General features: G+C 39.1%; 1 protein-coding gene across 6 annotated transcripts in view; it reads right to left on the bottom strand.

Annotated features, from left to right (window-relative positions):
• CDH12 (cadherin 12) overlaps window positions 1-27,397 on the bottom strand; it is a 508,006-nt gene that overhangs the window by 37,763 nt on the left and 442,846 nt on the right. For all 6 annotated transcript variants that reach the window (XM_072152753.1, XM_072152755.1, XM_072152752.1 and 3 more), the window contains 2 exons: window positions 5,563-5,682; window positions 2,233-2,400 (listed from right to left, as the gene is read on the bottom strand). In XM_072152753.1, coding sequence (XP_072008854.1) covers window positions 2,233-2,400; window positions 5,563-5,682 — 288 coding nt within the window. The remainder of the gene's footprint in view (window positions 1-2,232; window positions 2,401-5,562; window positions 5,683-27,397) is intronic.

The raw sequence follows: 27,397 nt of genomic DNA, 5'->3' as shown, positions 1-27,397 counted from the left end.
CTTGAGCATCTTACATCCTAATACATCATATAGTGTGACCTTGGTTATACATGCAGATATTTCTAAGAGGGATTCTTAGAAAATGGACCCAAGCATAAAACTGAATTATAAGGACCAAAAATATATAAGCGTACATTTATTTAGCTTAAATAAAAAATGTTTAGTTTATATCAAAATGATAAAGCGAATGTTTCTTCTCTATATATATTTATTTTTTTCATAAATGTTTACAGATCTGCATAAGTGCATGTTTTCTGCTAGAGAAATTAGGCTTCCCAGTGAGAGTATTTCAAATTCATTTCAATGTTAAAACTGCATAATAGGTTGGAGCAAAGTATGAGACTGCTAGGACTAGGATAGAAAACAGAGGGTTGTCATTAATGGCACATTTTCAGCTTAGGTGAAAGTTACTGGTGAGGTGCCACTGGGATTAATATTGGGCCCCTTCTTTATACACAGTCGAGTAGAGTTTACACAGTAGAGTTTCAATATTTGCAGATGATTCTAAGCTCTCTTTCTCTAGGCCTGAGGCAGAGACAAGAGGGCATTCTCTACACCTAGAGAAAAGGCAGTTCTACCAGAGCCATTGGGATTCTTTACTGTAAGAGCAGTGAGACTTTGGGAGTCTCCGCACAAGAGGTTGTGATGGCTGAAACTTTGCACATGTTCAAGAAGGGCCTTGATAAAACATATAGGGGCAGACTTACTTACCCAGTCCTGTCGCGATCCCTGTTGTGCGTTGTCCGAAGAGGATTCGGGTGTGCCGTGATTCACTAAGGTTGTTGCCCAATTTCCTTTATGTGCTGCTTCCCCGCTGAGGTCCGCCGAAATTCACCTTCTTCTTCCTGGTGCATGCAAGTGCTTGATCTTGCGACACAATTTCGTTTTAAAATTCTGTGGTTTGTACGAATCAGTCGGTTTGTCAGACGGCACGCCCCCCAATTTCTGTCGCATGCAAGCTGTCGCATATGCGCCACAATTTGATCGCGTGCACCAAAAACCCAGGGAAATTCAGCCCAAAAAGGAAATATTCGGGGAACCTGACAGAATCGCGGGCCGCGGACCCTTAGTAAATGTGCCCCATAATGTGTAATGGGGAAAGAAAACATTTTGCTAATCTTATAAATTGGACTTGGTAGACCTGCGTTCTTTTCCGACCTCATTTACAATGAAACTATGAATGTGCTCTGCTGCTGCACACAGGGTTCAATAGTAATAGGTGATTAGCAGGCCCTGGAGACTTCAGTCGGCTCCAGGCTGTGTCCATTAGTCACTCCTATTGCCACATCGGGGGAACTGTTCTTTTCTTTCACTTGCAATTCAAGTGCCACATAATAGGCCATAATGTAGAAAAGAAAAGGCTAGTGTAGATTTATTTACAGCTAATATATTAATTTAGTTATGCTGTTTGTTCTCAGCAATGTTAGGGGACTATTATAAGTGGAGATTGCAGCAAGACAGAGCACCTCACATGGTTTCACTGTGAATTACTGTGGTTTTCTAGACCTCAAAACAGATGCAGACTAGATTTTGCCCTTGGTATTCTATTGGATTACATTACACATTTTTAAACCTGATAAGGTAAATTAAAAGCAGTTATCCGATGGCTGATGTAGGTGACACATCCAGTTTTATACATAAGGCCATTTATGTAAGTGATCTGGATGCAAATATGACATTACTGTTCGATAGTGTAACGTGATCAGATCAATTTATCAGCAGGTTTTAAAGACTTTGCTAAATGATTAGTCAATGCAGATATGTATAAAAGATAACAAATATACAACACAAAAACAGAATACAATAATCTTTTAGGCTATTTATGTAATTCCTATATACTGTGAGACTGTTAATATTATAATACTATTTTGCAAGAGAGAGCTTGGACTCAATAGCAGCACAGATATTGTCAGGGGAAAATTTAGGTCTGCAGGTCTTTGAGATCCAAGAAATGAAACAGATAAATGTAGAAGAGAAAAGCCTGAGGTTACTAATCATGTTGAAGTAAACTGGATCATCAGGAATTGGAAGTAATGTCACATATTTTATTATTAGTTCCTAATGCATGCACCACATAAAGGGCACATCGTATCTGACTTTTCTCCATGTAAAAGGTCAGTTCTATGTCACTCTCACAGCACAGATGATGCTTTGCCCATTTCCATTTCAAAAACAGTAAAAAAAAAGAAATGAAGAAACTATGTTATGAATAATCTTGGAATAAAAACTTACTTTTGGGAAACCTAGGTGGATTGTCATTGACATCAGTAAGTGTTATGTTTACAGTGGTGGTGCCTGCCAAGCCACCAAGTTGCCCTCCCATGTCCTTTGCTTGGATAAGTACTTGATATTGTTCCTTAACTTCTCGGTCCATGTTTGGTAAAGCTGTTCTGATGACACCTTTCAAAAAAGTGTACAATGAGAAACTGCAATATATGATACAATAGACTGCTGTTTTTATTAGGCACATACCAATAATAAACCAAAGTAGACATTTTATATAACAGTAGGGATTATATCAAGGGTATCTAGTACATTTTAAAACAATTAGAATGATATTTCTATGTTTATATGTTTTGATCGGGGATGATTTCAGGATGACTAGACCACAGGGACAGAAGCACACTTCTAAATTGCAATTTTAACTTTCATGTCATGTTAATGAGGGAGACATATGCATGTAACACCATGTCACACTTTGATTTCAGTTTCAAAGTATAAATTTCACTGTATCTGAAACCGTGCTGCCAAATATTACCTGTAACATCTAATGGATTAAAACATCCGGAGTCTGTTTCAAAGATCAGGCCACCAAATAATCTATCTTTAAGTGCCACAAAAAGTGTCTTCAAGGACCCACATAAACATTATATTTATGTATCTAAATGACCCAAAACCCTGAAATATTTTTTTTTCACTTCATGGAAATTAGCTTAAAGGTTTGTGGATGAGGTATTAAACACTATTTTGTATGATGGGAAAATGAATACAAGCTGTACTTTTCTAAATATATTTTCGGCACAGTCTTATCGGCAGCAAATTCTTGCTTATGAAACTGTAAATTAGCTTAATTATTCATACAAGAAGTATAAAAGACACTGTCAGTCTAAATACTAAATTCATCTATGCAAAATTATCACATACACATACTACACAACAATTAGTTTGATGCAGAGCCACTGCAAGACCCTTTGAAGATTTTCCGTACTTGGCCATATTTCTGTCATATCCAGGAATTTGCTGTAACTTCTGAAATTATTAATAATTAGGACATGCAATAATAGTGAAGCAATGTACAATGAAGGTTCTAGGAAAATAAATTGTTTAGCTATAGGCAAAGACAGAGCTAATGCTGGTCCTGACAACATGGCAACCAAGCAGTCTTTCTTGCTTTATATCAGGTCACAACAAGGAAGTGCCAGTTGGCAGTGGAAGGAGTACTCACTTGTCAACCTTTACTCTATAGCTCAGGGTTCAGTTATGGCTTTAAAAAGGATGGTGGAAGACATACAATTTTCTAGCGCTAGTGACCAACTTTGCAAAAAATCATGGCAAAAAATACAATGAAAGTGCCAAAAGTGTAAAATTGCTCTGCAATTACATAGTTTTCCAGCTTTATTGTAATAAAAAAAGTTCTTTGAAAAATTGCTCAGTTTCCTGTAATGAAATAAAATAAAAAAATATATATTTTCCCTACATCAGACTAATTGGTATCAATCTCATATGGGTTTTTGTTTCCCTTCTAATGGTTCAATTGCTGTAGGCTATAAAGGTAGGAACTGTACCCTTTTTCAACCTTATCTACCTTATGATACTATGGGGGACATGTATGATAGTTTTTTTCCGCTTTTGTGCCTTATGTATGATCATGTCTTTTTTCTTATGATACATGTTTAGTTTTTCCTATACTGGCAGGTGCAAATTTTGGCTTCTTTTTGAGACTTTTTGTTGCAAATGTCTCAAATCCACATCGACACAAGCCATGTGAGGGGTTATATACAGGAATGGACACTATTGTAAATTTTGGATTTGAGTCTGCGTCCTGCATTTTATTTTTAAATTTATTTTTATTAAAATTTTAAAGTGAAAATACAAACATACATCACATCAGAATTGCATATACATCAAGGGCGTCCTGCATTTTTAAGCACTATAGTCGCACCCCTGGGAGGTGACCACATATGAGGCTGCAGTCACACATGCGGTGCGGTTACACGTTGCTATTTGGTTGCATTTTCATTGCGTTTTGAAAGACATTACATCAGCTGAGGAGAGGTGATTTGCCTAATTATATTACTGTAAACAGGTGCATTTACAAAACGCAAATCTTAACATGTGTTAACTCGGTGATAACGTGTGCGTTAACATTGCGCTTACATTGTGGTTTGTAAATGCAAATCTTAACAGTAATGTAATTAGGCAATTCACCTCTGCTGAACTGCTGTAATGTGTTTCAAAACACAACCAAAATGCCGTGTGTGACTTCATCCTTAGAAGTAACCAATCATTATTTTAAAAACATGTAAATGCAAAAATTTAGGAATTAAAAAAAAACAGGTTAATGTGCAAAATGTTAAATATTTAAAGCATGTGAAATAATTAAAATGTACATGTTAAAACAGGTTCCATGAAAAAAAAAACAAAAAAAAAACTTCCTTTAAACCTGCCCTGGACATAAGTGAAAAGTCACTTAGAACATCTGGAAAATAAAGATACATAAGGCACTGCACAAGGTGCAGACCAAGGTATACTGACAACAAAAGTGGCAGTGAAAAGTCACAAAAACGTCAAAAGGCGCAAAAATTAGACAATTTAACTAGCACAAATAAAGATACATGTCCCCCTATGATGTTTTCTTATTGTGCCCCACAGTAAATTTTTAGTTTTGAGCTTTCAAAACATTATATAGGCATAAGCAAATGTACCTTAACTAGTGAGGGGGATGGGAGGAGCTTCAACTAGTCATATAAACATCAAGCTAAATCCAAAAAGATGTGGGTTGTAGAAAGGCATTAGTATGATATCAGACAGAAAGGAACAGGTCAGCCACAATTCACAGGATGCAATTTAGTGCTATGAATGCATGACTAAATGAGACTGTCCCCTACTACCATGTTTAGTGTCAATGTTAGGATGACAAGGTCAATGAAAAGGTTACCATTTGATTCTGGAGCTTAATGCATTACAAATACTTTGGGTCAGTGTAAGGTAGAAACACACACACCAAAAAGATTCCTTTAAATGCTCATTGGGGCACCACGATCCTGGAAATCAGTGAAGAGGGGATATCCACGTTCAATACCTTACTTCTTAAATACAGCAATGTATTTCGTTACAAAGTTGAGGATAGTCAGGGACATGCCATTTGTGTATTGGTCACCACTGAGCCCTAGTAATTGGTGGTCAATGCTTTGGGAAATACAACAATTGGAGACGCTGGGCATTTATTTGGCACACTGGGCAAGTTAGATTTTGCTTTTTATTTACTAAAACACATTACTTCATTTAAGCATCAGGGTGTTAACAATCCATAAATGAAAACATGCACTATAACTATTGTACCTGTCTTAGGATCAATAGAAAAATAAGGTTGTCCCTGAAGAATGCTGTAAACCACTCTGGCACTGCTTCCGTATGTAGGATCATCTGCATCTGTTGCTTTAACCTGCAGTACATAGGCACCTGGAAGGAGGAAATGAGATAAAAGTATAAATCATTTATCATATATTTATATTAATATGAAGTTCCATTTTGTTTTCTTGCTGGACAATCAATTTAAGATATTTATTAGCACTTGGGCTAATAAAGCTCCCATCCGTTTTTTCACATTTACCTTGGAGTGCAGTCTCATTTTTTTCTTGGATATATTCGTCTGGTGTGTCAAGACCAGGATATTGGGGTTTGCACCCACAAAGTTACTTGGCAATCTTGGTGCTGCTGGACTTGTTGCTTACCTTTTTCTATAAAGATTTTAGATTGTTTGCATAATTTGCAGGCAAATTACATTGAAGCTGAATTTTAGTTTAGTTCTCATTCAAGTGCATTGAAATGGGCATTAAAAAGTTTGTGTGATATAAACAGTGGCATGTACTATAACTCTGCATTCTGTTTTCTCAAAGAACTATGTATCAAAACTTTAGGAAAACTCTATGCTGAGAAATCTTGACAGACTTTGACGTATGGGACTGTTGTTTTCTGTGCTGCGAGCAAAATAAGTAATCATCAGCTTCCCAAAAGAAAATGTCCATGAGAATATTTCAGTTTTGGTGTAAGATTTTATTCTGCTTGTTTTTATTTACTGTAAAGCGATGAGAGAAGTTGCATGAATCAGGGCACCACCTCATTAGTTTTCATGTTTCATTGAAAGGGAGGCCTTGCTCACGATCCATTACCTCAGTAATGTCAATGGTAATTTCATTTTTGGTTTAGTACACTATGTATGTTCATGTTTTTATGCATCTATAAAATAAGATTTTGACATTGCCCTTGTATGCCTTAACATAAAAATATGAACCATGGAAAAACTAACAGTAATATAGTCTGATAGAAGTGTTCCTTAAGCTAGCTTCTGTTGGAATTATAAAAGGGAAATTTTTCACCTAAGAATAATGACCTAGTTTAAAGTTTTCTCGCCATATTGTCCTAGTAACACAAGCCTGTCTGCATCATTAATATCTGTAGAAGCAGACACAATCACAAAGCTCTATTCCTCAATGACTCAGAGCTCCAGACAATGATGATGCTTTCTTTACCTCCACAGAAGGCCATGTCTGCCTAAGCTATTGGGTTATTTATTATCACTCTGAGCTCAATAGCTCTTTTACTTTTTCATTTATTATTAACTCTTTCATACCTTATCAATACTGTAGTTTACTTAATATGCATATATACAATATTTATAACAATACATGTTTAAAATAAACCATCCCTTTTTCTATTTCTGCACATAAGCACATGTTGGGGCAGGTGTCCAAGTGGTGTCCTTGTTTTCTATAACAGCTACATATTGGCAGACTACTCTTTGAGTGGCCTATAAATTCAGTTCCCCCACCACCAATTTACATGAGTGTTTAATTAATACATGCTGGTTTATGGAGGCTCAACCAGAAACTATATTGCCCATTCAATACTGAGACTTCATGACATATTACTTAGCCACAAGTCGGTTGTGGGTGTTTGGAGAGGGCTCATGATGCAAGCATTGATTGTGGTGTTATCTTTTCAATCACAACCGGCAAAGCTGCAGTGGCATTAAATAAAGCTGGCTGCGCATGGGCACAACAATGTTGGCCTAAATCATCGATCCCCGTGACATCATCGGGGAGAAGTGATCTGTTACTATGATAGTCTTGGGTTCAAAGACCAGAGGTGGTCTCATTTTTAACCCATTTATTTATTATATGCGAAGATGATGTGGAAAATCCCCATATACGGCTATACTGTAGTATATGGTTGAACCCTCGGGGGTCTGAAAAATAGGTCTCATTGAAAACATCAAAGGTTGCAAAAAATGATACCACAAACAGATCTGTACACTGAAGTATGAAAAAGGTATTAGCGCCAGAAGCTGGGAAAATGGAGATTTTTTTTTTTGTACCAGTGGTTTTAATTTTTGTAAATGTATGAAACATTATAAAACCTATACAAATTTGGTATCCCCTTAATAGTACCAATTCAAATAATAAAATAGACATGCAATTTGGGGTGCACAGTGAAAGCTGTAAAAACCAAGCCCACAAGAAATTGGCACAAATGCATTTTTTCACAAATTTCACTGCATTTAGAATTTATCCCTACTTCTCAGTACATGGCATAGGATATTAAATACAGCCACCATGAATTGCAATTTGTTACACAAAAACAAGCTCACACAGCTTTTTTAATGGAAATATAAAAAAGTTATGAATTTTTGAAGGTGGGGAGTGAAAAAAGAAAAACGCAAAAACGAAAAAGGTTCAGGTTGGGTCAGGGGTTAAGAAGAGACAAAAGGTGCAGTGTAGAACAGTGAGTCTGTTTGCTATTCATGTGATCTAGCCATGGACCAGACCAATTCTAAAAGAGCACTACACTAAGAAACACCTTATCTACACTGTGTATCAGATAGCTATACTTTTTTAATAATATTTTTTCTTATTTCAATGACAATATATGAGAGCGATTCAGCAACTGTCGCATTTCAACATGTATTCAATTGTGATGACAAGGTCTGTCACTTTAGCAGATAAACCAATGGTTCACTATCCCTATTCAGTATTGCTTTTTCCTTTGTCTAATTTTTGGAATGATGACTTTTTTATTATAAATAATACTATTTAAGTATTTATAATAAGAATTCAACATAAACACTACATACCCAGCATCGCAGGCACCAATGCCTAATATTCAAGATCTTTCAAGAAGGCAAAGGCAAAGAGCATGACAAATAAGATTCACTGTTTACATATAAAACACTTCTGAAGATTGGCAAAAAAAATAATTTGCCAGATCATTTATATTTACCATAACCATTAACATACAGAGGGATTGGTTAACGATCTCACATTGTATCCAGAACGTAATAGTTTGATGGGTTTTCCTACATAGACAACTTATTTTCTGGGCATGATGTGGCTCACAGACCACATCTGACCTGCTGAGTATTGTTGCCTGAGTATAGTGACCTATGTGACTGCCCACCATAATTTTGGTCACAACTATCACAACAGAGAGTGGGCATTTTGGCAGATCAAAAATACTAAACCGGTATGTATGGAGAATGTGGCCTGCGGCTGCGCACAAGCCAGATGCATTAGTCATGCTTCTGTTTTGTGCGCTGCTGCCGCTGATTGTGCTTTTTGTGTGGTTGAACAAGGAGTAATTCACTCCCTGTTGAGCCACTATGCACAGCACCTCTCCTAGTGCTGGCAACACAATGTCATCACTGTGTTGCCAGCACTGGATACCTTACTGAAGACAGAAGACCGGAGAGACCAGACCAGAGGAAAGGTGAGTTTTGTGGGGTTTTTTTTAAATTAAAACCTTCACTGTCATACAAAGGAAGAATGGAAAGGGGTTCAAAAAGAGGGAGCATTATAAAAAGGGGCATATAGGAGAAAAGGAGGGGGGATATAATAAAAGTGGTCATAATAAATGAGGGATAATAAAAGGGGGTATAATGGAGAGAGAATTATAAATGGGGCATAATTAAAGGGGCCATTAAGAGAGGGATGATGAATGTGGGTGTAATAATAGTGGGCATAATGAATGGGACGTAATGAGTGGCGCATTAGGTATTGGGTAAAACTGAGGGGACTATAGTAGTCCAGCCCTCTAAAACAGAGGTCCCCAACCTTTTTTGCACCAGGGACCGGCTTTAAGCTAGACCAGTTTTCCATGGTCTGGTGGGGGTGGGGGCGGGGCTTTGGTCATAGAGGGTGGGGTTATGGAGGGGTGGAGCTTAGTGCATACTTATCATATAATTATGACATTTATAATGAGAATGTGATTCAACTTACCATAGGTTCAGAATGAGTGGGAGCACCAGGCTTGTTTCCCTGAATCAGTGGGAGCACTGGGCTTGTTTTCCTGCAACAAGACGGTCCCATCTAGGGGTGATGGGAGACAGTGAAACCTGAAGTGTGTTCCTTATGTCCAGTCTACTCCGTAATCTCGTTTTTGCTGTTGTCATGGCAGAAAACCCAGTTTCAGTGTACAGCATGGCTACTAGCACTGCTATATGCACCAGACAGCACTGTATGGGGAGGATACTGGCGGGACCTCTGTGTACAGCGCTGCTAAGTAGCAGCATTGTACATTGAGCGTCAGTGTATACAGCGCTGCTGCTTAGCAGCGCTACACACTGAACACCGGTACCGGGAGCCGCGTCACTGAAGCCAGTCTGCTGCCCCAGCACGCCCCACATAACATGTTCTGCCGGGGCGTGTCAGTAAGGAGAGCCTGCCGCCCCACCCTGTCAGGAACACACCATGCTGTGCGGGAGGACTGCGTCACTAAGACCCGCCCCGTGACGTACAACAGGTACCATGCTGTGCTGTGGAGGGCTGCGTCACTAAGACCCGCCCGACGCCCCACCCTGTCCTGCATAATGTTCTCTGCTGGGAGCTGCGAGCTGTCATGGCTATCGCAGAAAACATTATAAATCCACACAGAGCGAGCTCTGACCAGGCGCATGGCCGTGGAGCTAGCTGTCACCAGCGCTGCGGCCCGGCTGATAAACTCCAACGGCCCGGTCTTGGTCCGCGGACCGGCGGTTGGGGACTTCTGCTCTAAAAAAATTCCAGTTTTTCTTGTGGCCCTGTGGGAAAATTAATTGCCCGCCCCTGTTCTGAGAGATGTGGGTAAGTTGTGCTGTAGATAAGATAGGTTTGATTTATTTCTATTTGAATACCAAAGATAAACAGGTACAGTGCTCATCTGTCTATGAGATTCCAAATTATTGGAGCATCAATGTTTCTGTGTTACCAGGGCTCTATTCAGAGGTTTTTATAAGAGAACCCCATTATTTTAAATGAAAGCTTTCTGGGTCTATAATTCATAAATCTTATGAATATGGGATAAATTACTTTGTGAGTGAACCCCTTTAATTGCTGTGAGATGGGTTAATAGCTATATTAGGAAATAAATTAGCTTATACACTTGATCCCCAAACACTGAAGACAATGCTAAAAGGTAATCAGCTACTTTGAGTATACTACTTCAAAAATTATGCAAAATGATAAAATGGCGCACACTTACTAAGAACTGTGCAAACTGCGCCATGTGCAGCTTGCCTTTGTAGTGTACAGAGGGCACTAGATTCATGATTTCTGGCACATGTTTTGCATGAATCTGGTGTTCCCTGCACTGCCCCGACAGAGTGCAGCACTTTTTTTGGTGCACCTTTAACATAGGACATGCAACACATGTCGGTATTTGCATGTTAAATCTGGCCCATGGTCCGACTAAGCCGGAACGCCCCCTTCAATTCAGAAATTTGTGTCACATGAGGCATACTGCAGCCGTGCCACAAAACTGTCATGTGTAACACAAAACTGGTGCAGGCACTTCTTACACACCTGTGCAAGAAGTTTGCACATAAAAGAAAGTGGAAAGTCAGGCAAAAAAGCCCTTAGTAAATGTGCCCCAATATATCTAATTTGAAGCAAAGCATACATTTACTAACTATCATTTTAATTTACTAATGACTAATGAGTGTAATCATGGATTTAAGCCAATACTGTAGATCATGGTTCTTCTTTCATTTTATGAAGTTCAAGTATTATATAAACACTTGAATATACGTTTAAACACTATTATCGGAAAGTTATACAAACTACTAGACATGAAGTATAAAATTAATGATGTGATTATCTAATTGATAGAGGCATGTAAAGTGAATGGGCTCATAGAGGCTCAATGGTGAGGAGTACTTCTAAGCACCCTCAAAATAAAATTAAAGCAAAAAGTAAGTTGTGCTCTTAAAATTGTAACTAACTGAAATTAAACCCTCAAGGAAATGCAAAAGCAGCACACTTAAAAAAGATCCAAGTATGGCGGTGGGTGCACGCTTACTGGGACCGGGCCCCAGGTCCTCCAACAATACAATCCAGAGAAGTAAGCAGCACTCCGAGACAGCAATGGTCAGGTGATGAAAAAAAGTGTTCCTTTTATTCCATGCTTCAAAAGTACAGTGAGGTACAGCAACGTTTCGGCTCCAGGGAGCCTTTTTCAAGGGCTCCCTGGAGCCGAAACGTTGCTGTACCTCACTGTACTTTTGAAGCATGGAATGAAAGGAACACTTTTTTTCATCACCTGACCATTGCTGTCTCGGAGTGCTGCTTACTTCTCTGGATTGTATAACTGAAATTAAAGATTTGCTCCTAAATAAATGTTAATAGAAATTTGGGGATAAAATTGCAATTGAGCTCAAACTGTTTTTTTTTTGTGAGAATACTGCACATATATGTGTGAACTGCAATGCATCTAGCAGTTCCATGACAACTTTCTATATGTTTGCTCCGTTAGTTAATTCCTCCATTCCTCGATGTAATCCTGTATAGCTGCTCCCTCCAGCTCCTTCACAGAGGGGCCCCAGAACTGTTGTACAGTTAAAACTGTTTCAACTTGGGTGATAAAATAGTATAATATGGTATAATATATATACAGAAATATGTTGAGAAACTTCTTCTAAATTAGAGTCTGCTAATCTGTCATCTATACATGAATCCTCCTTCACATTTCCTGGTTTAAAAAAAAACATATTTTTTTCCAAACAACATTATTATGTTATCTTTCTTTTTACAGGATGTCTGTTTAATATATTTGTTTGTATGTGGACACCCAGTGGCTGTATTAAGCTCCTCTGCTCTATTCACTTAAAGGCGCCAGGGACCTCTTTTTAACTAAGAAAATATGCAAAAGTCCATTACAGCCACATTACAAATATGCCTTTTTGCCTTCTCTAAGCATTTGCATTACAATATAATTGTGTGTTGTAACTTACCTTCAGCCTGGAAGAATTCTCTGTGTAGTCCCAGGGGTTGGGCTTTGGTTTGAATGCATTTCAAAAAACAACATTTGACTTGTCTGTGCTGCAGACTGCAATATTTGCAATGCAGCTGTAATGGGATTCTGGCTCTTCCTGTGACCCTGCAGGATATCCTTTGAGGCAGGGGAAGTGATTGCTTCTCTACACTGCTGTGACTTGCCTGTTCTGCAGGCTGCTCAGCTCCTAGCCCCCACATATGTGCTCCTGTACAGGATGTCAGCTAAAAGGCTTTGAACTCAAGGAGCTGGAGGGAGGAGCTGTACAGGAGCACAAAGGTGGGGGTCAAAAACTGAGGCGTCTGCAGCACAGACAAGTCAAATGTTTTTTGAAATGCATCCAAACCAAAGCCCAACCCCTGGTACTACACATTCGGTCAGGGTGAAAGGTAAGTTATAGCACACAATTATATTGTAATTCTCATGCTTAGAGAAAGCAGAAAGTCATATTTGCACTGCAGGTGTGATGGATTTCTGCAACCTGTCTTTAGTGAAAATGAGGTCCCCGGTAAAAGGTTCCCTAAAAAGAAGGTGTCTGGAGCTCAGGGAGGAGGCATGTGTATATGAATTAAGTCTGAGTCACTTCATCAAGTGACATAATGGGCTGCAAACAGGGAAACGTTTGTGGCTCATTGCAGCCAGGTGGAGAACTTAATGCACCTTGACCATGCAAAACAGATAATGACAGTCAATGGCAGCCGTGAGCTAGCTGCAATTTGTGAGACTAAAATGGGAAATGGCCACCATAGATGGTCGTGTGCATAAGACCTAAATCTGTTTCGTAATATCCTTGCCTTCATGGGTGTGACCTACACTGCTTCATAAACATCCTCTGTTCTCCTACTGCATCTGTAGTGTAAAAGCAGCCACATGTATAGCAATGTGGAGCAAAGAGAGGAAATGTGTCCAGTTAGGGACAGTTTATACCCATTAGTCACTTAAAATGTAATTTTTATTAACACTCTTTAAAACAGATGGATAATTTTCCACCCTAAGGCTACATTCACACTAACGTAACGGGGACGTATATACGGCCGATATACGTCCCCCATACACTTCTATGGGTGCACGGCATCCTACGGGAGTGGTACGGTGCCACACACGTGCAGCACCGTACCGTTCCGTACCCGGGAAAAAGATAGGACCTGTCCTATCTTTTCCCGTAATACGGCGCCGTGCGCCATAGGTTGCTATGGAGAGGGGTGGGGGTGAGCTGCGCTCACCTCCTCCTCCTCTCCCCGTACACTGCCGTTGCCCGCCCGTACCGTACCGTAGCGGGCAACGGCAGTGTGAATATAGCCTAAATAACACCCTAAATTTCCACCCTAAAAATAACAGTCAGTGGTTGACAGTAAGAGGTAGACCGAAACTTAATGGTCTCTGGCAGTGTTTTGTCAGGGATGGAGATTTTAGATTTATTATTTTTATCCCTTCATCTCCAAAAGAGATACCAGTACAGCTAGATCATGGTCCCAGTATGTGGGGAAAGGAATTATGTGACATTTATCCCCAGGCCCCAGTTTTAGACTTAGGGAAGCGAGATAGGGTCACCAGGCTCTAGGTTGTAATAACACTAGCGTGTATCAACAATGTTCACTCACAGAGCACTCGCGTGCCAATTTAAGGGCTCTGTGGTCTGTGAGTCAGTCACAGCATTTCCATCCCCAGAAATCAGGGTATCGGGGTACTATCACCCTTCCCCTCTGTGAAGGGGAAAGCAGAGAGAGGAGAGTGTGATTTAGTCATATGCTGTCTACTGGTTCACTTTAAATATAGTCACTAACGGTCCTCTTTATAGGTCTCCCATGCAACAACACTGCTGAGCTAAAACCTAACTAAGTAGCTACTAAGTTAGGTTTTAGCTCAGCGGTGTTGTTGCATGGGAGACCTATAGAGAGGACCGTTAGTGACTATCTTTAAATACTGCATCATTGTTTATTACAACTAATCTTGAGGGCCTGGGAAGTGGCTGGGAGGAGCTGAGCAGGAGCAATGCATGCTGGATTTAGTAGTTAGTACTAATGAGGAGGAGACAGAAGGAGCAGGAGGTAAACAATACTTTGTAGTACTACATTAGCTTTTAAGCTACTAAACAAAATAGAACTAATTCCTACAAACATGAATGCTAAAATTTCTATAAAAAGAAAAAATGTCCAAAAACTGCTCCTTGTTTCATTCAACAAAATCCTCTCCTATTCTCTTTTCTCCAGATCCATTTGTACAAATTAATTTATAATAATATATTAAGCCAGAGAGACAGTATGGTTCCAGATAACATTCACATATACACAACCACAATAACAGGGCTTGAAATCTGCTCAAAAAGTAGAAATGTCACTGCTGAATGATTAAACTACTCGAAAACTGACATTTTATGAAATCCCTTCTACAGACTAGTAAGTTGCTTCAAGTTGAAGCTAGTATTTTAAGGGTTCAAAGGTGAAAAATATTTATTCAGACATTAATGGTAAATCCATGGTGATTGCATCTTTCCGTTTAAAGGAAATGGAGGATTAAGATACTACAAAACCCAAATGGAATAGTTACAGTTCTGAAAGTGCATGTCAGTGTCTGGAAGTCCATATTTATTGAAGGCTTTGTCTGAATTAATGATAGTAGATTATTGTAATTTACTCCTTTCCGTCTCTGCTATCGCTCTTGCTATAGTCTGCTCGGAATCTCATCTGTTCTGACAGTATTCAAGGTTATGGAAATGTCTCGCCTCTTATCAATTGTTTGTATTATTCTACTTGATAATCTTTATTTGTATGTGGTCTTTTGTTGCTACATTAAGTCACCCTGTCACTGTTAAGCTGACAATGTGCCCTTTGTAAAGCATCAGGCACAAAACATCTGAAACACTTGATAAATCATTAAACACTGCATAAACTCATAGAAATGCGCTTTATGTTTGTTTCATCCAGAAAAGACATGACATTTTGTTAAACTATTAACTGTTTTACAGAGGCAGTTTTACAACAGCAATGAGTTAGCAAGGAATTAACCAGCATAGCATTGTACAATTCTGAACAAAAGATAGTAATAGACAGAAGTAAATTTTAGATGTCTGGTTTGAAAGTCTATGGCAGTATATGACCAGCAGATGGCGACAATTACCTTCAAACATTTTCTATTACACTCCTGCCTAAAATCTGGTTGTTATAAAGAAGTATCATATAACTCATTTGACATTATAAAAACCTACTTACAGGCTAAAGGCTCTAGTTAGTAGCATAGTTGTGATGAGGATAAGTAATATGATTTTGTACAGTTTGATTTCATACAATTATATATATGCACAATGGTTTTAAAGAAGCATTCAAACAATATTGTAACTCCACTAATATGGGCTGTTTGGGTCTTCGGCAGAATGGGGAAAATAGATTTTTATTGTAAAATTTCTGACATAATGCAAAGACGACTGACTGTTAATTCACATCCAACTTAGGTGTTAGGTGGTGGGGTCACTGGGTCATGTCCTCACTTCTACCATGCACCAGGTTTTTTCCTTCTCTTTTCCTTCTCTTCCTCACTTGTTCAATTCTCTTCTTACTGTTTTGGCTGTTTATACACAACCGGTGTCCATATTGAGTATAAATTGGCTTTTTATTATTTGTACTTTTTGCCCTGGAAGGAAGTTGTTACCTACCCGCAGGGCACCTTTACTACTCATATAGGTAAATTCATCATTGCATAATGGAACGTTATGGTGCCATCATATTCCAGATCACTGAGTTCATATAGAAACAAAAAAAAATACATTAAAGAGTTATAAAATGGTTAGTTATAGAATGGTTGGATAAAACAATGGGCATGAGGGTGCTGCTCATAAGAGCTTACATACTATTTCACAAGTTGTTTTAAGTATATTACAGCTAAGCTCTGTTGACATGGAGAGGGGCAAGTTGCAATACAAACATACCATATGGAAAGCTATTTTTCTTATTTGATAACTCTGTTCACTTTCGGTTTTGCGTATATGTCCAAAATCTAAAGATGTTTCAAGGACATGTAAATTGCAGCTCAGTGAAATCCTCTAGGCAAACAATTTGGCTCCTAGAAAAGCGAGTTTCTTTTTCTTCTTCTGGATGTATCATGATGCAACATGATTTAACATGAGGGTTATACAGGGTTAAATATTGGTGACCATTTTGCAGTATGATGCAATTAAATGGAGTCAGTTTCCAAAATGTACTTTTAGTACATAGTAATCATGTTTCAAGGAGAGTGCAGGGCTCTGATCCAATCTGAATTCCAGGATACAGCTCCAACACATGCTGCGCTGTGTCAGATGTTGGATTTCTGCTGTTTTTCTGGATTGTGAATGCCTGCTTACATTCAGATGCTATATCAATAATGTAAGGTCAGCAAGCAACTGATCTACAGTATCTATTGTACCATACCAGAAGATTGAGATATTATTTGTATAATAGCATAGTACTGTATCACATTGTATAAAAATCTTTTATTTTAGCTATTCCATTCTTATTCATAGTTTCTTGATTATATTCTTCTTTTTCTTATTATTGATTTGACTCCGATATATTTAATCATCCCAATAATTTATTCGTCACTAACTATATACTCTGTTATAGTGTTTTATGGCTGTCTTTCTACTTTCTGTGAGAACGTCCAATGATTATTTCATATCCATGTTTTTGTACATGAGCATAAGATCAGGCTGGAGTAGCCAGCAGGAATCATGCCATGGGAACTTATGTCAACACACTGGATAAAAATATTGAAAGGGAATCAACAAAACACCAGAGGACACGGTGACTATACAGAAACTTTAACAGAGTAGGTATGATATGGGTAATCCTATTAGGGTCCAAGCCCTTCAATGTTGGTAAATTAAAAAAAAATGAAGTTAAATGAAGTTAGGGAATGTGATAAACATGCCTGAAGATATGGGTTTTAAGAGCATATTTAAGGCCTTGGAAGTTGGGAATTATTTTTGTAGTCTTTGGTAGGACATTCCAGAGAATTGGTGCAACTCGAGAGAAGTCCTGGAGGTTGGAGAAGAATGTTAGATCACTGAAAGATCAAAAATCAAATGTAGGGCCGTATACTGAGAAGAGGGAAGATGGGTAGATAAGTGTACCACTGTTCAGGGGTTTACAGATCTGTATTCGGAGGGAGAAGAGCAACCAGTGCAGTGACTGGTAACATCGATATAGCATCTGAACTGAAAGACATGTCTGTGACACTTTACTGGAGTCCATCAATGTGAATCATTATTATATTCCAGCATAGCAAAGCATTCATTTCAAACTTTAGTCACAAACATTTGGATTTATAATGAACATTGGACTATTCAATAAGTGTTAATTAATTTTTTAAATTTTTTTGGACATTAATACCACTATATACAGTTCTATTAGCTATGTCTGTAGCAAGACTTCATGGGAATATAGTGGTATTTCCAACAGCTAGGGGGATGAATAATAGAGGTTCATTAAATAAAGTTTTAAAAATTTAAATTGTCCTCTTCTGTTCAATTTGTATAATAATATAATAATAATAATAGCAATAATATAATAATAATAATAATAATAATAAATATTTAAAAAAGTGATCAAAACATCAAAACATCAAACTGTACACACCTTCATATAGTCTTAGTAAAAAATTATCTGACGTGCAAAATGAAGGTAATGCATAATTTGTTATCAAACAGTGAATGTACAAGTACAACCTGCCCTGAAAAATAGAAAGGAAAATGAAATGGCTTTTTAAAACTAGAAAGTAAGAAAATCGAAAAATAAAACTGCAATGGAGGGGTTAACAATTAATTCATCATTTTTTATGGTTTGTATGGCTTGTTTCAGTACAGTGATTTGAATGGCTCAATTTAAATCCTACATTTTCTAGATGCATTACTTTGTTAATTAGTTTAACTTTTAGCTAACATTTTATGCTTTCTGATAGTTTGTTTTTTACTGCAGAAATGTAAACACGTTCAGAGGTTGCTTCATAAAACCAGTATTGATTGTTTTATACCCAATGTGTATTAGCTTTTGACCTTGAATGCATGCATATAAAGCAGAATAACTCAAACATATGCATAGCATAAAAATTAAGGTTACAAGATTATGTCCATAAAAAGCCATTAGTCCTATGTACTCTGTATAAAAGTCCACATCAACATCTGTTGATATTTTTTTCTGTCCACCTTACACACTCTACATCTATTAACCTAACATATAAGTGAAACAGGCAGTGCTGCACTCTATAAATTATAGAGTAGTTTAAGCTCAGGGACAAGACAAAGTAAAGGAGAAAAAATGTGATACACACACATATAAACTATATATATAGAGTTTGTTTAAATTGATACGTAATAATAGAGTATGATAGTCCGATTGGATGTGGTGGCAGCAGTGTTATTGTAGGTTTTAGCCTTTCCTGAAGAAGTAGGTTTTCAAGTTGCTCTTTAAACATCTAATTATATGATAACAGCCTAATATTTTTGATAAATAGTTTTGGTATAGGAGTTGCAATAATTAGAAAGCTTTGCCCAATAGTCAGGCTTTAGTAGATATAGATCCTTAGCATATACATCTTTTATTACCAGGTACAGATGCTGTCAACTGAGATGAGCAAACTTTTAAAAATGTGATTTGATCCAAATTTATACTCCAGCATTAAAAGCACTGGGAGAGTGAATGTGCATTTCATCATTGCACATTGCTACAACATCAGATTCTATGCATTTCTGGTAGTTAAACAGTCATGGAGCTTTCAGTAGCCCATAGTCATGCATCTTCTAGTAGCCAATAGCTAATAGTATGACTGGCAGGTCTCATACAATATATGAATGTGCAGATTGGCCACCCAAAGTACTGACTAAGAGAAAACTTTACAGAAGCCTACAATATAGCCCCCATCCCCCAAAAAGAGGGCAATGATCCAATAACTCAATGGAAAGGGATTCTTTGGATAAATTGTACTGACAAACAGCTAGTAAAAACAGAGATACTGGAATAGTGTAAAACAAACACAGTCAAGTTCAATTTCAAGATATTGGCCCACGTGACGTAGTAGTACGGCCAGCTGCAGGTAATTGGAGAGGGTGCGCAGGCGGATCTACATATTACCTGCAATTAGTTCTATCACTGATCATGCGTTGATTGCCATAGGCATTAAAATGGCGGTGATGCGTGGGCAGTATCACCATGTTGACTGGGATCGTCTCTCACTGTGACGCCATCTGGGAGCAGCGATCTGTTGCTATGCCAGCCTCGGGTCACACAAAGACTCACTGCTACCTCCTTTTACACAATGTATTACAATGTGCATTTTACACATTATAGTACATGATGTGTAAAATGACCATATAATACCATACTGTAGTATGGAAGCATATGGTACGATCAATCCCACAACCTAGGCTTAAAGAACCCTAGGGGTCTGAAAATTAATTGAAAAAAGTTAAATAAAGTAAATAAAAAAGACTAAAAATTCAAATAACCTCCTTTTTCTAGAACCAAAATAAATATAAATAAACAGTGAAAATCGTAAGCTTGTTAGGTATCACCACATCCCAAAATGTGTGATTTATCAAAATATAATAACGAAAATTCTAAATAATTTCAATATATAAATTCAAATAATAAAATATAGAAAATTCTATAAAAATTCATTAAAAGACCATACAGTCCTGAAAAGGGTAATGTTGAAAATGTCATCATAGCAAAAAAAAGTATGAAAAGTATGTTATTAGCACCAGAACATGGCAAAATAAAGATTTTCTTTTTGTACAGGGTGTTTTAAATATATGAAAACATTATGAAACCTATATAAATTTGATATCCCCATGATCATACCAACCCAAAGAATAAAGTGGACATGTCAATTGGGGTGCTCATTGAAAGCCGTAAAATCCAAGCCCACAAGAAAACAACCGCATTTGTACCATTTTCTTGTGGTCTCGGTTTGTACGACGTTCACAGTACGCTCCCCCCCTTCTTTATTCTTTGGTTCGGTATGATCACAGGGCTATTAAATTAATACAGGTTTATAGTGTTTTCATATATTTAAAAAAAATTAAAACCTGAATGTATGAAAAAAAAAAAACACACCATTTTGTACCTTCCTGACATGGTCCTTATTTGACACTTTTGTGTCACTACAAGTGGTCAGAACATAGGAATGCTTTAACATATCCAGGTGATTTTAAGAATTTTTTTTTGTAAAACATTCCACTTTATGACAGCTGAGAAATTTAGGCAATATATTTTGTATTTGTTTATTGTATTATGAAGAAAACGGAAATTTAGTGAAACTTTTGAAAAAATTATGTTTTCCAAATTAAAAATGTTCTAATTTTTGAAAAGTTTGTTGTATTACCAAATTAACTTGTTATCTAACATTTTCCATATGCCTGCTTTAAATATATCATTTTTTTTAGGATCTTAGGAAGTTTATAACTTTGGGTGTTATTTTTCCAATTTTCCGGAAATTCATTGAAACCTATTATTGTTACAAGTGACTGTATAAGGCTTGTATGATAGAAATCCCCCACAAATGACACCATTTTAAAAACTGTGCCCTTAGAATATTAAAAAGAAAACCTTTGCAAAGTTTGTTAATCCTATGAGCGTTTCATGAGGGTTGGAAAATAAATTGAAGTGAAACTAAGATAAAGTTATTTTATTTAACAATAAATTCTTTGAACACTAAAATTCGGGGCAATTCCTTCTGAGTATGTCAATACCCATTTTGTTGCTGTACACTGCTGTGGTACAAAACAGAGGAGAAAGTGTCATTATTTTGGAAAGTTGTCCCCATGGAGAATTTAACAAGGTGTATTTCTCCTGATTGTAGAAGAGCCCCACATGTGCATATAAAATGTTGTGCACACTAGAGGGAAAGAAGGATGTTGGCCTTTTAGATGCCAAATTGAACAGAAATCCTTTTCATGTGTTAGGATTTGGAGAGCCTTAGTGGTACAAAAGAGGGAAAAAAAACCAAAAGTCAACCACATTTTGGAAACACCTCTTGAAGAATTTAGCAAGGTGTAATATGTTTATTATAAAGTGGTATAATGACATGACATAATGGCATTTAGAACATACAGGTGGTTTCCTAATATGATGTGCAATGGATGCCTAAGATGGAAATTGCAATTATTTCTTGAAATACACAAGTTTTGTGCCCAGTTTGTGATGCCCAGTTTGTGCCACTGTGAAATGTCAGCTTTCTGATTATGAAGCCATGTTTCCTGGCGTGAAAAAGGCACATCTTATCCTAAATGCTAGACAGAAAATACAATAGGGCTCCTGATTGATAAAGCACCTTGTGTATTTCAGTCAGAACTTGGAGAATAACAAATTCAGAGGCTTGGAGGGAAAATACAAAACCTAAAAAAAAAATAAAATAAACCCTAGTGACCCTAGTTTGCAAACTACACCCCTCGAGGAAATAATAAAGGGAAATAGCAATTAGACAGTTTTAATAATTCCTTTTACGGAAATGAATTCACATCAAAGGTTGGATGTAAATTGTGTAAATTGTGAATGTGTTGTGTATAGGGTCGTGGAATATGCCAGGGGACCAAGTAAAATTTTGTTACTCTAGAATTGTATGGTATATTCTGAAGTACTCTTTTATGTAGAGACCAGTTTTTTCAGGGCCCGCCTCGCATTGGTTTATAGTGTTGTTCCCCTTTTGGAACAGACTCTGCCTCATTTCTGCCTCTTGTTCACTTATACCAAACATTTGTAAATCGATCTATAAATTTATGGGTTTATATGTCCTCCCCTATTGTTGGACTCTTTCTTTATCTATTTATGTGCCTCCCTTACCCTATGGGTTGAAACCTCCCCTTACTCTCAGTTACCTTATTTAGTGTTTATTCACTTGATAAAGGAGTATCTTTCCCTGAAACGTGTTGTGTTATTAAGACCTTTAATAAATCATTTCTAATATCCAACTCTGAGTGCCCCATCCGATTGGGTCACTACCACAGACCATGAGATAAGATGAGGCAGGATGGATAGCTGTAGGGGACAGTAGCCATCTTGCCCCAATCACCGTGTCTTACAGGCACTGTGATGAGTACTACTGCCAGCATAAAGTAAAATTGCTGCTATTGGCTGGTCTGCATTGACCAGCCAATAGCAGCGATAATAATCCAAAGGGCGAAACAAAACCTCTCTGGTCCACGAGGCAAGATCGATGTCAAGGGACAGCCGCCATCTTGTCCTAATCACTGTTTCTGAACTGTGTTGGCAAGTCACTTCCCACCAAACCATTCTATTACAGCACATTTCGGGAAGGGGTTTAAAGTCTAGACAATATTTTTTTTTTTTGGCAATTTGGACAAACAAGGGCTTATTATTTGTGAGACTATATGCACATTAAAATTCTTCATTTTAGATGTTCTTTAGCTTACTGATAAGATTTTATTAACTCGTTAATGCATGGAAAAAAGTAAATCACCGATTCTTGTTTCCGATTTTTAGCATTTTTTGTGAGGCAGTTCACTGTACCATAAAAATTATGTGTTGCACTGTGTTATGTAATCGATTGCGCATGTTGTGCATGCTTATTGGATTACAGCCGGGCCATGCCAGGAGGTGGGGCAAACTTCTGAAGACATCACAAAACCCCGACCCACTCACCGGACCCAAGTCGCTGCTATCGGAGGATCGGATGCCCCGCGACACTTACCATGAGAATTCCCTTACATGCCGCATTCATGCTTGACCACATCATATAAGGGGTTGACACCCGCGATTGTACATGAGTGAGCACATATCGCACACCATAGTAACATGGCGTGCACCATTAAGTACCTTCCTGCCATGCCGCACTTTTGCTGTGCACAACTGGAAGGGGTTAAAAAACACATACTCCTAATGCAATGGTGTACAAGATGATATACTAAATCATGCATTGTACCAAAAACTATTATTCTTTGCTAACTGAATGCTCTAAAATTGATTTATGATAGTCAGTGAACCCTGGCTATATTATGCTGGCTCAGCATCGGTGCAGACATAACTCCCTTTGTTCTGAGACTGTTGAGATTGATACTAATGATACTTTTGAGACAAGTCTTACTGTATCATAATCTGTTTAAAGATAATTATGTATTGCATAAGTTGCAGGAATTTTCATTGCAAACATATTTTTATGTAAAAATTATATGACCATAAGGAACCTGGAAAACATTGAAAGCACATTCCATATAATGGCTTGGCTATAGGATGATTACACACTGATCAGTGTATCACCTTAACCTTTTGGACATGCTGAAATTCTGACAAGGGATACTTCCTTTATACTATCCTTTATCGGAATTTTGAGGAGTTTAAATTGTACTGAAATTTATGTTCTTTATTCAATCTAACGAAACAGTGGTTCTGTTTGCCTTCCACTCAGAATAACTGTAACTATTACTGAATAGGAGTCTACTATTCTGATAGGATGTAGAGATAAGCGAGCACTAAAATGCTCGGGTACTCGATATTCGAGACGAACTTTTCCCGATGCTCGAGTGCTCGTCTCGAATAACGAGCCCCATTGACGTCAATGGGAGACTCGAGCATTTTTCAAGGGGACCAAGGCTCTGCACAGGGAAGCTTGGCCAAACACCTGGGAACCTCAGAAAAGGATGGAAACACCACGGAAATGGACAGGAAACAGCAGGGGCAGCATGCATGGATGCCTCTGAGGCTGCTTAATCGCACCATTATGCCAAAATTATGGGCAACAGCATGGCCATGACAGAGTGACAGAATGAAGCTAGATAGCATCTAAAACATCCAATAATTGACCCTGACACTATAGGGGACTTCATGCAGAGGCAGCGGCAGCAGCGGCAGGCTAGAGAGTGGCATGGCGACATACCCTAAATGGACTCAGGCTTCAAACCAATGGGTGGCAGAGAGGAACCAAAGGAGGTGAGCAAGAAGCGCTCAAATAATATCGGTACATGATAAAAGTTTGCCAGTATATTTTGTGGATTACACAGCAGGGTGGCGACAAAGTTAACATGGAAGCCATGAAAACAACCCAAAATTCTGCCTGACACAGCTCGTTTGATAAGGGGACCATGTATGGAGGCAGTGAACTAGTAGTAGATTAAAGGTGCTGCAGTTGAAACTATGTTAGTTGGATCTTGGGATGGAGCTGGCGCTCCGCTTCCAGGTGAGCTTTCGCCAATCCAAGCCCCTGTCTCTAGGCTACTCCCCAAACAGCACTTCTAAGAACCTTTTGTATAAGATCAAGTGTAGTAGCGTTCTTATAAGTTTGGGATATGGCGGGTGAGGGGAATGTAAACAGATGCGCAAGAAGCGCTGAAATAATATCGGTAAATGATAAAAGTTTGCCAGTATATTTTGTGGATTACACAGCCGGGTGGCGACAAAGTTAACAAGTTTGATGTGGAATGCCCTGTAATAGCTCTTGGGCGGTGTGCCTTTTATCGCCTAGGCTCAGCAGTTTGAGCACCGCCTGCTGTCGCTTAGCGACGGCACTGCTGCTGTGCCTAGAGCTACCGACTGATGGCGCCATGGCCACGGATGGTAATTCGGAGGAGGAGGAGGTGGAGGAGGGGTGGGAGGAGGAGGAGGTATAGTAGGCCTTTGAGACCTGGACCGAGGTAGGCCCCGCAATCCTCTGCGTCGGCAGTATATGACCAGCCCCAGGGTCAGACTCGGTCCCAGCCTGCACCAAGTTAAGTGTAGTAGCGTTCTTATAAGTTTGGGATATGGCGGGTGAGGGGAATGTAAACAGATGCGCAAGAAGCGCTGAAATAATATCCCTAAATGGTAAAAGTTTGCCAGTATATTTTGTGGATAACACAGCAGGGTGGCGACAAAGTTAACAACTTTGATGTGGAATCCATGAAAACAACCCACATTTCTGCCTGACACACCTCGTTTGATAAGGGGACGATGTATGGAGGCAGCTATATGGACGACTTTTGGAGGTAGCAATGGAGACAACGTGTGGAGGCTGCTATGGAGACAATTTAATTTGGATAGTGCCTGTATGTGGCAGTCCAAAAAAGTTTTCAAACCAGAGGAGCAGGTAGGTGGCCCTCCAGAAAAATGGAATAGATTGAGTGCCTGTATGTGGCAGTCCAAAAAAGTTGTCAAACCAGAGGAGCAGGTAGGTGGCCCGCCAGAAAAATGAAATAGATTGAGTGCCTGTATGTGGCAGTCCAAAAAAGTTTTCAAACCAGAGGAGCAGGTAGGTGGCCCTCCAGAAAAATGGAATAGATTGAGTGCCTGTATGTGGCAGTCCAAAAAAGTTTTCAAACCAGAGGAGCAGGTAGGTGGCCCTCCAGAAAAATGAAATAGATTGAGTGCCTGTATGTGGCAGTCCAAAAAAGTTTTCAAACCAGAGGAGCAGGTAGGTGGCCCTCCAGAAAAATTGAATAGATTGAGTGCCTGTATGTGGCACTCCCAAAAATTGTTTAAAACAGAGGACCGGGTAGGTGGCCCTCCAGAAAAATTAAATGCATAAAGTACTATAGCTAGAGCCAGTGGGCCCTGTCAAAAAATAGCCAGTTTCCTCTGCTTTAGTGTACAAAGAGGAGGAGAAGGAGGAAAATGAGGAGGAGGAGGAGTGCATAAATTATTCAGGTTGAGCTTCCTTCACCTGGTGGAGATTGGAAATTATGAGAAATCCAGGCTTTATTCATCTTAATAAGCGTCAGCCTGTCAGCGCTGTCAGTCGACAGGCGTGTACGCTTATCGTGATGATGCCACCAGCTGCACTGAAAACCCGCTCGGACAACACGCTAGTGGCAGGGCAGGCAAGAACCTCCAAGGCGTACAGCGCCAGTTCGTGCCACATGTCCAGTTTTGAAACCCAGTAGTTGTAGGGAGCTGTGTGATCATTTAGGACGATGGTATGGTCAGCTACGTACTCCCTCACCATCTTTCTGTAAAGATCAGCCCTACTCTGCCGAGACTGGGGACAGGTGACAGTGTCTTGCTGGGGTGACATAAAGCTGGCAAAAGCCTTGTAAAGCGTACCCTTGCCAGTGCTGGACAAGCTGCCTGCTCGCCTACTCTCCCTCGCTACTTGTCCCGCAGAACTACGCACTCTGCCGCTAGCGCTGTCAGAAGGGAAATAGTGTTTCAGCTTGTGCACCAGGGCCTGCTGGTATTCATGCATTCTCACACTCCTTTCCTCTCCAGGGATGAGAGTGGAAAGATTTTGCTTGTACCGTGGGTCCAGGAGAGTGAATACCCAGTAATCGGTGCTGGAATAAATTCTTTGAACGCGAGGGTCCCGGGATAGGCAGCCTAGCATGAAATCTGCCATATGCGCCAGAGTACCAACGCGTAAGAATTCACTCCCCTCACTGGCCTGACTGTCCATTTCCTCCTCCTCCAACTCCTCCAACTCCTCTTCTTCTGCCCATACACGCTGAACAGTAAAGGACTCAACAATGGTCCCCTCTTGTGTCTCGCCAACATTCTCCTCCTCTTCCTCCTCATCCTCCTCCACCTCCACCTCCTCCGATTTGCGCTGAGAAACAGACCTAAGGGTGCTTTGGCTATCAACAAGGGAATCTTCTTCCCCCGTCTCTTGTGACGAGCGCAAAGCTTCCGACTTCATGCTGATCAGAGAGTTTTTCAACAGGCCAAGCAGCGGGATGGTGAGGCTGATGATGGCGGCATCGCCACTGACCATCTGTGTTGACTCCTCGAAGTTACTCAGCACCTGACAGATATCAGACATCCACGTCCACTCCTCATTGTAGACTTGAGGAAGCTGACTGACCTGACTACCAGTTCTGGTGGAAGTTGACATCTGGCAGTCTACAATCGCTCTGCGCTGCTGGTAAACTCTGGATAACATGGTTAATGTTGAATTCCACCTCGTGGGTACGTCGCACAACAGTCGG

Source organism: Engystomops pustulosus, chromosome 5 (genome assembly GCF_040894005.1).
Source record: "Engystomops pustulosus chromosome 5, aEngPut4.maternal, whole genome shotgun sequence".
Taxonomy (NCBI): domain Eukaryota; kingdom Metazoa; phylum Chordata; class Amphibia; order Anura; family Leptodactylidae; genus Engystomops; species Engystomops pustulosus.
The sequence above is the reverse complement of the archived record's forward strand: the minus strand, read 5'-3'. Positions and strand labels throughout refer to the sequence as shown.